This window comes from Tachyglossus aculeatus, chromosome 26, assembly GCF_015852505.1.
Source record: "Tachyglossus aculeatus isolate mTacAcu1 chromosome 26, mTacAcu1.pri, whole genome shotgun sequence".
NCBI lineage: Eukaryota > Metazoa > Chordata > Mammalia > Monotremata > Tachyglossidae > Tachyglossus > Tachyglossus aculeatus.
In genome coordinates, this window is record NC_052091.1 from 18,317,118 (window position 1) to 18,330,108 (window position 12,991).

A 12,991-nucleotide genomic window follows, 5' to 3' on the forward strand; every position below is an offset into this window, starting at 1 on the left:
AGGGACCGTCTCTATATGTTGCCAACTTGGACTTCCCAAGCGCTTAGTACAGTGCTCTGCACACAGTAAGCGCTCAATAAATACAATTGATTTTCTGTACACACCAAACGTCCTGGGCTTAAGGGCCCCGACTCCATTCATTCAGTTGTATTTATTGAGCCAGGCTTCATTCATTCATTCTTTCAGTCGTATTTATTGAGCACTTACTGTGTGCAGAGCACTGTGCTAAGCGCTTGGGAAGGACAGGTCGACTGTGACTCGACCTGGTGCATTATTCTTGTTATTTTTAAATGGCATTTGCCGAGCGCTGACCGTTATGCCAGGCATTAAGCGCTGAGGAAAGCCACAAGCTCATTCATTCATTCATTCAATCGTATTTATTGAGCGCTTACTGTGTGCAGAGCACTGTGCTAAGCGCTTGGGAAGGACAGGTCGACTGTGACTCGACCTGGTGCATTATTCTTGTTATTTTTAAATGGCATTTGCCGAGCGCTGACCATTATGCCAGGCATTAAGCGCTGAGGAAAGCCACAAGTTCATTCATTCATTCATTCAATCGTATTTATTGAGCACTTACTGTGTGCAGAGCACTGTGCTAAGCGCTTGGGAAGGACAGGTCGACTGTGACTCGTCCTGGTGCATTATTCTTGTTATTTTTAAATGGCATTTGCCAAGCGCTGACCATGATGCCAGGCATTAAGCGCTGAGGAAAGCAACAAGCTCATTCATTCATTCATTCAATCGTATTTATTGAGCGCTTACTGTGTGCAGAGCACTGTACTAAGCGCTTGGGAAGTACAAGTTGGCAACATATAGAGACCGTCCCGACCCAACAGTGGCCTCACAGGCTAGAAATCAGGTTGGACCCAATCTGTGTCCCACATACGGCTCCCGGGCTTAATTCCCATTTGACGGACGAGGTCGCGGCGGCCCAGAGAAGGGAAGCAGCTCCCCCGAGGTCACACAGCAGTCGAGAACCCAGGCCCGGGCTCTAGCCACTAGGCAACACTGCTCCTCAGTTGCTCCCTCATCATCATCAATCGTATTTATTGAGCGCCTACTGTGTGCAGAGCACTGTACTGAGCGCTTGGGAAGTACAAGTTGGCAACCTATAGAGACGGTCCCTACCCACCAGTGGGCTCACAGTCTAAAAGGGGGAGACAGAGAACAAAACCAAACATATTAACAAAATAAAATAAATAGAATAGATATGTACAAGTAAAATAAATAAATAGAGTAATAAATATGTACAAATATATATACAGACTGTAACAAAATAAAATAAATGGAATAGATATGTATGTCAGCTCCAACTGCCGACGTTTAGTTTTCCAAGAAGGTTCCGCCTTTCCGGGCAGGCCGGGATCCATCTGCGGTCAGTCTCCCCCAAATCCACAGCCACGCCTTTCTTAGAAATTCCCTTCCCTTCCCATACTAAGCCCCCCTTTTCCTCTTCTCCCGCTCCCTTCTGCGTCACCCTGTCCCGGTCCCTTTATTCATCCCCGGTCCCGGCCCCACACCACTTCTGTCCATAGCTATCCTTTCTTGATTTAATAATAATGACATCTATTAAGCGCTTACCATGTGCGAAACACTGTTCTAAGCGCTGGGGAGGTTACAAGGTGATCAGGTTGCCCCACGGGGGGCTCACAGTCTCAATCCCCATTTTCCAGATGAGGGGACTGAGGCACAGAGCAGTTAAGTGACCTGCCCAAAGTCACACAGCTGGCAATTGGCGGAGCCGGGATTCGAACCCATGACCTCGGACTCCCAAGCCCGGGCTCTTTCCACTGAGCCACGCTGCTCCTTTTCACGTCTGTCTCCTCCTCCAATCAATCAATCAATCGTATTTATTGAGCGCTTACTGTGTGCAGAGCACTGTACTAAGCGCTTGGGAAGTACAAGTTGGCAACGTATAGAGACGGTCCCTACCCAACAGTGGGCTCACAGTCTAAAAGGGGGGAGACAAAGAACAAAACCAAACATACTAACAAAATAAAATAAATAGAATAGATATGTACAAGTAAAATAGAGTAATAAATATGTACAAACATATATACAGACTGTAAGCTCTGTATACAGAGCTCCAGACTGTAAGCTCTTCGTGGGCAGGGAATGTGTCTGCTTATTGCTGTATTGTACTCTCCCGAGCGCTTAGTACAGTACTCTGCACACGGTTAGCGCTCATAAAATAATAATAATGACAGTAATAATAATAATGATAGCATTTATTAAGCGCTTACTATGTGCCAAGCACCGTTCTAAGCGCTGGGGAGGTTACAAGGGGATCAGGTTGTCCCACGGGGGGCTCGCAGTCTTAATCCTCATTTGACAGATGAGGGAACTGAGGCCCAACACTTAGTCCAGTGCTCTGCACACAGCAAGCGCTCAATAAATACGATTGAATTAATTGAATTAAATAATTAATTGAATTCAGTTAATTGAATTGAATGAAATCAATTAAATAAATTGAATTAAATACCGTCGGCTGACCGATTGTCAGTCTCCCCCCCTAGACCGTAAGCTCGTGGTGGGCAGGGAATGTGCCTGCATGTCCTTGTCGTCTCCCAAGCGCTCAGTCCGGGGCTCCGCGCACGGTCAGCGCTCCGCAAAGAGGACCGAACGAGCGGCAATGTTTCCGCAGCACGGGGCCGACGTCAACGCGAAGGACATGCTGAAGATGACCGCCCTGCACTGGGCCACGGAGCACAACCACCAGGAGGTGGTGGAGCTTTTAATCAAATACGGCGCCGACGTCCACACGCAGAGTAAATTCTGCAAAACCGCACTTGACATTTCCATAGATAACGGGAACGAAGACCTAGCCGAAATATTGCAGGTAACCCGGGCTTCTTACCTTCCCAAAACCAGCGCGAGTCTGATCTATCAATTATTTCTATTAATAGCGGCCTCCCCCTCTAGACTGGAAGCTCGCCGTGGGCAGGGAATGTGTCTGTGTCATTGTTGTTCTGTCGCAGTCGCCCAAGCGACTCGGCTCAAGGTAAGCGCTCAATAAATCCAACTGAATGAATGAATTCCCTCGCTCACGGTCCCCTCTAACTCTTGGGCTGCCCTTGATGATGATAATGACGACGGTATTTGTTAAGCACTCACTGTGTGCGAAGCGCCGGGATGGGGGGATACGGGGTGATTTACCCCGTTTTCCAGATGAGGTAACTGAGGCACAGAGAAGTGAAGGGACTCGCCCAAAGTCACACAGCAGACGAGACTTGGGTCCATCCTCTCGCCTTATTCCTTCATTCCCGTCGGGCCGCAGTCCGGGAATGTTTACGGTTCAGTCGTACGCTCCCAAGCGTATATCGCTCCGTACAGCGCTCAGTAAATACAACCGACTGACTCGACAACTCACTTCAACCCTTGGACGTCAGCTGATATTTATCAAACGCCCAACTTTTCGCGAAGTAGCGGGGTTGGTGGCGTTTCTTCAGCATTTACCGTGTGCAGAGCACTGTGCCAAGGGGGGAATTGGACCCCGTTCCCTTCCCTCAACACCTCATAATCTGTCCCCACCTCCCTCCCTCGTCAGAAGACAGACGTACGTGGAGCGATGAACCGAAACATGACTTAAAGGCAGAAACAAAGATGCGCGGGGTTCCTCATCATCATCATCATCATCATCATCAATCGTATTTATTGAGCGCTTACTCTGTGCAGAGCACCGTACTAAGCGCTTGGGAAGTACAAATTGGCAACCTATAGAGACAGTCCCTACCCAACAGTGGGCTCGCAATCTAAAAGGGGGAGACAGAGAACAAAACCAAACATACTAACAAAATAAAATAAATAGAACAGATATGTACAAATTAAATAAATAAATAAATAAATAATTAGACTGTGAGCCCACTGTTGGGTAGGGACCGTCTCGATATGTTGCCAGTTTTTACTTCCCAAGCTCCTTCCTCGGCCGGGAGGAGCAGAATTTCAGGCTCCTCAGAGAGTACTATGCTGAGCTCCCGGAAATATAATAAGAATAATAATAATAATGAAGGCATTTATTAAGCGCTTACTATGTGCTAAGCACGGTTCTAAGCGCTGGGGAGGTTACAAGGTGATCAGGTTGTCCCATGGGGGGGCTCACAGTCTTAATGCCCATCAATCAATCAATCAGTCGTATTTACTGAGCGCTTACTGTGTGCAGAGCACTGTACTAAGCGCTTGGGCAGTACAAGTTGGCAACAGATGAGGTAACTGAGGCTCAGAGAAGTGACTTCCCAGACTGAGCCCCTTCCTTCCTCTCCCCCTCGTCCCCCTCTCCATCCCCCCATCTTACCTCCTTCCCTTCCCCACAGCACCTGTATATATGTATATATGTTTGTACGTATTTATTACTCTATTTTATTTGTACCTGTCTATTCTGTTTATTTTATTTTGTTAGTATGTTTGGTTTTGTTCTCTGTCTCCCCTTTTAGACTGTGAGCCCACTGTTGGGTAGGGACTGTCTCTATGTGTTGCCAATTTGTACTTCCCAAGCGCTTAGTACAGTGCTCTGCACATAGTAAGCGCTCAATAAATACGATTGATTGATTGATTGGTCGACTTGCCCAAAGTCACCCAGCTGACAATTGGCGGAGCGGGGATTTGAACCCGTGACCTCTGACTCCAAAGGCCGGGCTCTTTCCGCTGAGCCACGCTGCTTCTCTAGTTGCACTCCCCAAGCGCTCAGTTCAGCGCTCTGCACACAGTAAGCGCTCAATAAATACCATTGAGTGAATGAATGAGTGCGGGCAGGAGGGCGGTGAGATAGACGGGATGGAGGTACAGGGAGTAGGCCGGCCCCTTCTAGACTGTGAGCCCACTGTTGGGTAGGGCCCGTCTCTAGATGTTGCCAACTTGGACTTCCCAAGCGCTTAGTACAGTGCCCTGCCCACAGTAAGCGCTCAATAAATACGATTGATTGATTAGAGGAGCCAAGTGTGCGGGCTGGCTTGTTAGGAGAGTAGCGAGGTGAGGTGGGGGACAAGAGTCAGGGATGAGGGCTGTCTGGGCCCTTTCTCATGGTCCAATGCACGGGGGACGTTTTCTTTTTAGGGTATTTGTTAAAAAAAAAAAAGCGTTCAACTATGTGTCAGACACTGTTCTGAGCGCCAGGGAAGGTACATTAATTAGGTCGGACTCTGTCCCTTTCCCACTATGTGTCAGACACTGTTCTGAGCGCCAGGGAAGGTGCACATGAAGACACAGCCCGTCGAGGTCTCGGTGTCATAACGATGAATTTGCAATCATTACGATAAATTAGCAAGAAGCAGCAGGGTGCGGTGGGCACAGCACATCCCTGGGAGTCAGGAGGTCCTGGGTTCAAGTCCCGGCTGTGCCACCTGTCTGCCGTGTGACCTCGGACAAGTCACTTCACTCCTCTGGGCCTCAGTGGCCTCATCTGTAAAGCAGGGATGGAGACTGTGAGCCCCAGGTGGGACGGGGACTGTGCCCAACTGGATTTGCTTCTGTCCGCCCTGTCACTTAGTACAGCGCCTGGCACGTAGTAAGCGCTCTACAGATGCCGCTTACAGAAATTAAAGAATGCTGGCAGAGTTCGATCAAGTGATGATACGGACCGAGCGCTTACCGTTGAGTAACAGAGAAGCAGCGTGGCTCAGTGGAAGGAGCCCAGGATTTGGAGTCAGAGGTCATGGGTTCAAATCCCAGCCCCGCCGCTTGTCAGCTGGGTGACCTTGGACAAGTCACTTTACTTCTTTGTGCCTCAGTTCCCTCATCTGTGAAAAGGGGATTAAGACTGTGAGCCCCACGTGGGACAACCTGATCACCTTGTAACCTCCCCAGCGCTTAGAACAGTGCTTTGCACATAGGAAGCGCTTAATAAATGCCATTAAAGAAAGAAAGACAGACATTAATTAGGTCGGACTCTGTCCCTTTCCCGCGCGGTCTGAGAAGGTGGGCGAATGGGCATTTAATCCCCCGCTTTACAGCTGAGGGAACCCAGGCCCAGAGAAGTGAAGCGACTTGCTCGGAGTCACACAGCAAGTGATGGGCAGCGCCGGGATTAGAACCGAGGTCATCATCATCAGTTGTATTTACTGAGCGCTTACTATGTGCAGAGCACTGTACTAAGCGCTTGGGAAGTACAAATTGGCAACATATGGAGACAGTCCCTACCCAACAGTGGGCTCACGGTCCCCCGGCGCCCGGGCTCTTTCCACTAGGCCACACCGCTTCTCTTCCAGTTAGCACAAGAAGACTTTCTTCCCCGAGGGGAGGTCTGACCGTGTTGGGAAAATCTAAAAAGCGAAATTAAATCCGGAAAAAGACCCACGGGCCGTTGCTGGTAGTTTCATTTCATCTTACCTCCTTCCCTTCCCCACAGCACCTGTATATATGTATATATGTTTGTACACATTTATTACTCTATTGATTTATTTATTTATTTAACTTGTACATATCTGTTCCATTTCTTTTATTTTGTTAGTATGTTTGGTTTTGTTCTCTGTCTCCCCCTTTTAGACTGTGAGCCCACTGCTGGGTAGGGACTGTCTCTATATGTTGCCAATTTGTACTTCCCAAGCGCTTAGTACAGTGCTCTGCACATAGTAAGCGCTCAATAAATACGATTGATGATGATGATGGTCCCACTCCCCCGACCCGCCGAGCTCCCCGGTACCAGTAATCAATGGATTGGTGGTTTTTATTGCGTGCTTTTTATTAGCGCTTTTATTGAGTGCAGAGCACTGTAATAGCCGCTTGGGAGAGTACAGTGTGGTTAGTGATCCTAATCATTCATTCATGCATTCAGTCGTATTTATTGAGCGCTTACTGTGTGCAGAGCACTGGACTAAGCTCTTGGGAAGTACAAGTCGGCAACATATAGGGACAGTCCCTACCCAACAGTGGGCTCACAGTCTAGAAGGGGGAGGCAGACAACGAAACAGAACATATTAACAAAATAAAATAAATAGAAGAAATATGTCCAAGTAAAAGAAATAGAGTAATAAATATGTACAAACATACATAAATATATATATATATATATATCCCTTTTAGACTGTGAGCCTTTTAGACTGTGAGCCCACTGTTGGGCAGGGACTGTCTCTATATGTTGCCAATTTGTACTTCCCAAGCGCTTAGTACAGTGCTCTGCACACAGTAAGCGCTCAATAAATACAATTGATGATGATCCCCGGGCAGGGCTGGGGCTGAGGTGCTGGCGGGGGGTTGGACACAGTCTCTGTCCCACATAATAATAATCAATCAATCAATCAGTTGTATTTATTGAGCGCTTACTGTGTGCAGAGCACTGTACTAAGCGCTTGGGAAGTGCAAGTTGGCAACATATAGAGACGGTCCCTACCCAACAGTGGGCTCGCAGTCTAAAAGGGGCTAATAATAATTATTATTATGGTATTTGTTAAGAGCTTACTATGTGCCAGGCACTGTACTACGTGCTGGAGTAGATACAAGCAAATCTGGTTAGATTGAGAAGCAGCGTGGCTCAGTGGAAGGAGCCCGGGCTTTGGAGTCAGAGGTCATGGGTTCAAATCCCGGCTCCGCCAACTGTCAGCTGTGGGACTTTGGACTAGTCACTTCGCTTCTCTGGGTCTCAGTTATCTCATCTGTAATTCCGGCTCTCTACTTGTCAGCTGTGTGACTTTGGGCAAGTCACTTGTCGGTGCCTCAGTTACCTCATCTGTAAAATGGGGATTAAGACTGTGAGCCTTACGTGGAACAAGCTGATTTCATTGTATCTACCCCAGTGCTTGGCAAGCGCTTTACAAATACCATGATTAGTATCATTCATTCATTCATTCAATCGTATTTATTGAGCACCTACTGTTTGCTGAGCACTGTACTAAGTGCTTGGGAAGGACAAGTTGGCCACATACAGAGACGGTCCCTACCCAACAGCGGGCTCACAACAGAATTAACAGGGAAGTAGCATGGCCTTCTTCTAGACTGTGAGCGCGTTGTTGGGTAGGGACCGTCTCTATATGTTGACAATTTGTACTTCCCAAGCGTTTAGTATAGTGCTGTGCACACAGTAAGCGCTCAACAAATGCGATTGAATGAATGAATGGCCTAGGGGAAAGAACACGAGCCTGGGAACGGAAAGAACATGAGCCTGGTAATCAGAAGGACTTGGGTTCTAATCCTGGCTCCGCCCCTGGTTTGCTGTGCGACCTTGGGCCAGTCACTTCACTTCTCTGTGTTTCAGTTCGCTCTTCTATATAATGGGGATTAAGGCTGCAAGCCCTCATGTGGGACTGTGTCCAACCTGATTAGCTTGTATTTACCTCAGTGCTTAGAACAGCGGTTGGCACATAGTAAGTGCTTAACAAATGCCATCATCAATCAATCAATCGTATTTATTGAGCGCTTACTGTGTGCAAAGCACTGTACTAAACGCTTAGTCATCATTAGACACATTCCACATCCGTACCGAGCTTGCAGTCTAGAGGGAATCTAGACCGGAGCTCCCTTTCGGATCCATCAGTCAATCGATCCGTGGCATTTATTGAGCGCTCGCCGTGAGCAGAGCACCGAACTCACCTCTTGGGAGGGAACGGTACGTCACAGTCGAAATAAGGTTCACCGGTCTTGATGTGCACGTGTCTGTAATTCTGTTTATTTATATTGATGCTGTTGATGCCCGTTTACTTGTTTTGGTGTCTGCCCCCCACCCCGTGTCTATAATTCTATTTATATTGCTGCTATTGATGCCCGTTTACTGGTTTTGATGTCTGCCCCCCACCCATTCTAGACTGTGAGCCCGTTGTGGGCGGGGATTTTCTCTCTCTGTTGCCGACCTGTACTTTCCAAGCTCTGCCCCCAAGAAGTGCTCAGTAAATCCGACTGACCGCTCTCCCCGGTACCCGCGCTCCAACTGAGCCGTGCCGATGTCTCCCCCAGATCGCCATGCAGAACCAAATCAACACGAACCCCGAGAGCCCCGACACCGTGACGATACACGCGGCCACGCCCCAGTTCATCATCGGACCTGGAGGAGTGGTGAACCTAACAGGTCTGGTATCTTCAGCACATTCATCCGAAACAACAGGTATTGAGATGCCCGGAGGGCAGCCGGTGGGCTTTTATGCTTCGGTAGGGCCGCGCCGTTTTGCGAAAAGACTGTTGGACGCTGAGGGTAAGAGTACAACCCGGCGGCCTGGTTCCCTGACGGTATCTCGCCCGCGATAACCCCCCGGGCAGCCGGAAAATCGCAACCGAGACAGTTTAAGCCGCCGACTCCGTCTAACTCACGATACGACGTGCCCGTTTTATCGAAGCCTTGGGTGTGAAGACAGCCCATCTGCGCTCTAAACTTGATTACACTTTTTTCTTTTCCTTTTTCTTTTTTTTTGTTAGGTTGGGTTGCCTTTTTTTTTTTACTTATTTTCTTTTCTTCCTGTTAGATGAGACGGGAGTATCTGCTGTGCAGTTTGGAAACTCATCCACATCAGTATTAGCTACATTAGCTGCTTTAGCCGAAGCATCCGCTCCATTGTCTAACTCTTCAGATACCCCAGGTTAGAATCCGAGTTCTAAACCGGAGATGTTCGTTGAATGCGTAGACTGTGATTTCGCGTGGATCTGTCTGGCCGCAGGGAGCCTCGGTTGGGATCTAATCCCTTCAGGTTCTCTCCTCCTCCCCCTCCTTCCTTCCTCTTCCGCCCAGCGCTCAGAACAGTGCTTTGCACATAGTAAGCGCTTAACCGATGCCATCATTATAAAGAACACCAGCTTGACTATCTGAGGAGGCGAGGAGCCAGCCCGACTTGAGAATTTGTGACTTTTACCCGCGGCCTCTCTTTTTCTCCTCCTACGTTTCCAACCGGATCTCGGCTCGCCCCTTGGGACCTCCGTTTTTGTTTATTTCGCGGTTGCCCTTGTAGGTTGGGGCGATTGCCAGGAAGTAGCGTCAATGGGGTGAGTCTGAAAAAAAAGAAATATCCGGCTGTTTATTGGTTGCAGGCTTGTGAAATGACTGTTGTGATACAGCCCACATTTATCCACGTAAGCTCCTTTTCCTTCCTACTGCTGGTAACGATAATAATAACACTAATGATAATAACAGTACTTGTTAAGCGCTTACTAAGTGCCAAACACGGTTCGGAGCGCTGGGGATGCTACGAGCGACTCAGGTCGGACGCGGTCCCTGTCCCTCAGGGGACTCACGGTCTTCATCCCCGTTTTACAGATGAGGTAACCGAGGCAGAGAGAAGTTAAGTGGCCCGCCCGAGGGCACGCAGCGGAGTTATTACCAAGGTCATCTGATTCCTGGCCATTGCTCACTAGGCCACGCCGCGTTTGCTGTTTCCCACCTTCCTCTGGTCCTCCCCGTGGGTTTTGGGAGCCAAACATCGGTGGCCTTGGTGATCTCCCCTTCCTTCTCAATATGCTGGCAGACCGACTGTCAGATCGGTTAATCGGTGGTGTTTATTGAGCACTTACTGTGTGCCGAGCACCTGGGGAAAGGACAGTCCGGTGGAGTTGGCATAAAGTGACCCCCGCCCACAAGATTTGAGCGGGAGACGGACTTGAAAGCAGCATCACCGATATTTAACTGAAACGATCCTCGAGTTCTTCCTCCAGACCGTCAGCTCATTTGGGGCAGGGAATGGATCGGCTAATTCTGTTGTCTTGCTCAGTCCGTTGCTCTGCACATAGCAAGCGCTCAGTAAATACCAGTGATTGATACAGATTGCAAGTTATGCACAATACCCGACTCAGGCTGTGCAGTCTGAAAATTACGCGGAGAAACATTTTCTCTGTAAAATCGAGAGCCTCAGTTCTCGTTCCAAACAGGCCCGGAGACTGAGCGTCATAATTTGTGGTTCCTTTGAAATGCAGTGGATCCTCACTGCATGTGGAACGGACGTTTTATGGGGCAAACTGTACTTTCTAGTAGCATTTTTCACCTTGAGAGCGCCTTTCTGACCTCTCACTTTTCTTCCTAGAGAACACTGGCAGTCTTCTTCATCATCATCATCATCAATAATATTTATTGAGCGCTTACTATGTGCAGAGCACTGTACTAAGTGCTTGAGAAGGACAAATTGGCAACATATAGAGACAGTCCCTTCCCAACAGTGGGCTCACAGTCTAAAAGGGGGAGACAGAGAACAAAACCAAACAAACTAACAAAATAAAATAAATAGAATATATATGTACAAGTAAAATAAATAAATAAATAGAGTAATAAATATGTACAAACATATATACATATATGCAGGTGCTGTGGGGAAGGGAAGGAGGTAAGAAGGCGGGGATGGAGAGGGGGACGAGGGGGAGAGGAAGAAAGGGGCAAGAGTCAGGTCTTCATTTTGGGGGCTGTTAGTTGAAGTCAATCCATCATCTTTATTGAACGCTTACTGTGTGCAGCGCATCGATCAAGCGCTTGGGAGAGGGTTGGTAGATTTGTTCCCTGCCTGCAACAAGCTTACTGTCTAGAAGGGGGGAAGGACGTTAATAGAAATGAATAACGTAAACCATATAACTTTTAGACTGTGAGCCCACTGTTGGGTAGGGACTGTCTCTATAGGTTGCCAACTTGTACTTCCCAAGCGCTTAGTCCGGTGCTCTGCACACAGTAAGCGCTCAATAAATACGATTGATTGATATAACTCATAATTATGTGTACTTGAGTGCTGTGGGGTTGAGGGTGGGGCGAAAACCAAATGGCCCAAGGTGACAGATCCAGACACGTTCCACCTCCGTAACGAGCTTACGGTCTAGAGGGAATCCAGACCGGAGCTCCCTTTCGGATCAGTCCGTCAATCTATCCGTGGCATTTATTGAGAGCTTCCTGTGAGCAGAGCACCGAACTCAGCACCTCTACGTCGGAGTTGAAATAAGGTTTATCGGTCCTTCTGATTCCCAGGCCCAGACGATGCAGAAGGGAACCAGGGAAAAGAGGGGTTTGGCGGGGAAGGCCTCTTGGAGGAGGTGTGAGCTTAAATGAGCTTTAAAGGTGGGGAGAGTGCTGGTCTGGCGTATATGGCGTATATTCTATTTATTTTATTTTGTTAGTATGTTTGGTTTTGTTCTCTGTCTCGCCCTTTTAGACTGTGAGCCCGCTGTTGGGTAGGGACCGTCTCTATATGTTGCCAATCTGTACTTCCCAAGCGCTTAGTCCGGTGCGCTGCACACAGTAAGCGCTCAATAAATACGATTGATGATGATGACGGAAGGGGGTCGGAGTCCGAGGCTAGAGGGAGGATTCGGGAAAGGGGACGGCGGCGAGATGGGCTCTCGGTGTGTGGAGATCGTTGAGGTAAGAGAGGCCGGCGGATTGAGTGCTCCGAAGCCGACTTTAAGAAGTTTCTGTTTGATGCGGAGGTGGAGAGGTTTTTGAGGAGCAGGGTGACATAAACGGAACTTTTTTTGTAGAAAAATGAGCCGGGCAGCAGAGCGGAGTATGGACCGGAGTCGGGAGAGACAGGAGGCAGGCAGGTCAGCGAGGAGGCGGATCGATTAATTATGGTGCTTCTTAAGTGCGTATTATGTGCCAGGCACTCGCTAAGCTGTGAAGTAGAAACGGGTTAAATCAGGTTGGATACAGTTCCTGCCCCCAAGTAGCGCTCGGTCTTTACCAGCGCCCAGAACAGTGCTTTGCACATAGTAAGCGCTTAAAAAATGCCATCATGGTTATTGTTGTTGTTTATCCCCATTTTCCACCCCCAAGTAGCGCTCGGTCTTTACCAGCGCCCAGAACAGTGCTTTGCACGTAGTAAGCGCTTAAAAAATGCCATCGTCGTTACTGTTGTTGGTTATCCCCATTTTCCAGGTGAGGGAACGGAGGCCCGGAGAAGTGACTCGGCTAAGGTCACGCAGCAGGCAGGTAGAATCCAGGTCCTTCTGATTTGCTTTCGAGAAAGCCTGCGGAGACGGGATGAGAGGGTGGATTGCGTTCGGCCGTATTGATTGAGCGCTTACTAAACCCACAGAGTGCTCCGCACGGTAAGCGCTCAATAAATACGATTGATTGATTGATTAAGCATTAATCTCAAAGCCGACCGACCCC

The 12,991-nt window shown here is 48.5% G+C and overlaps 1 protein-coding gene across 3 annotated transcripts in view; it reads left to right on the forward strand.

Moving 5' to 3' along the window:
• GABPB1 (GA binding protein transcription factor subunit beta 1) overlaps positions 1 to 12,991 on the forward strand; it is a 109,806-nt gene that overhangs the window by 52,211 nt on the left and 44,604 nt on the right. For all 3 annotated transcript variants that reach the window (XM_038766814.1, XM_038766813.1, XM_038766812.1), the window contains 3 exons: positions 2,645 to 2,839; positions 8,878 to 8,989; positions 9,381 to 9,494. In XM_038766814.1, the coding sequence (XP_038622742.1) occupies positions 2,645 to 2,839; positions 8,878 to 8,989; positions 9,381 to 9,494 (421 nt within the window). The remainder of the gene's footprint in view (positions 1 to 2,644; positions 2,840 to 8,877; positions 8,990 to 9,380; positions 9,495 to 12,991) is intronic.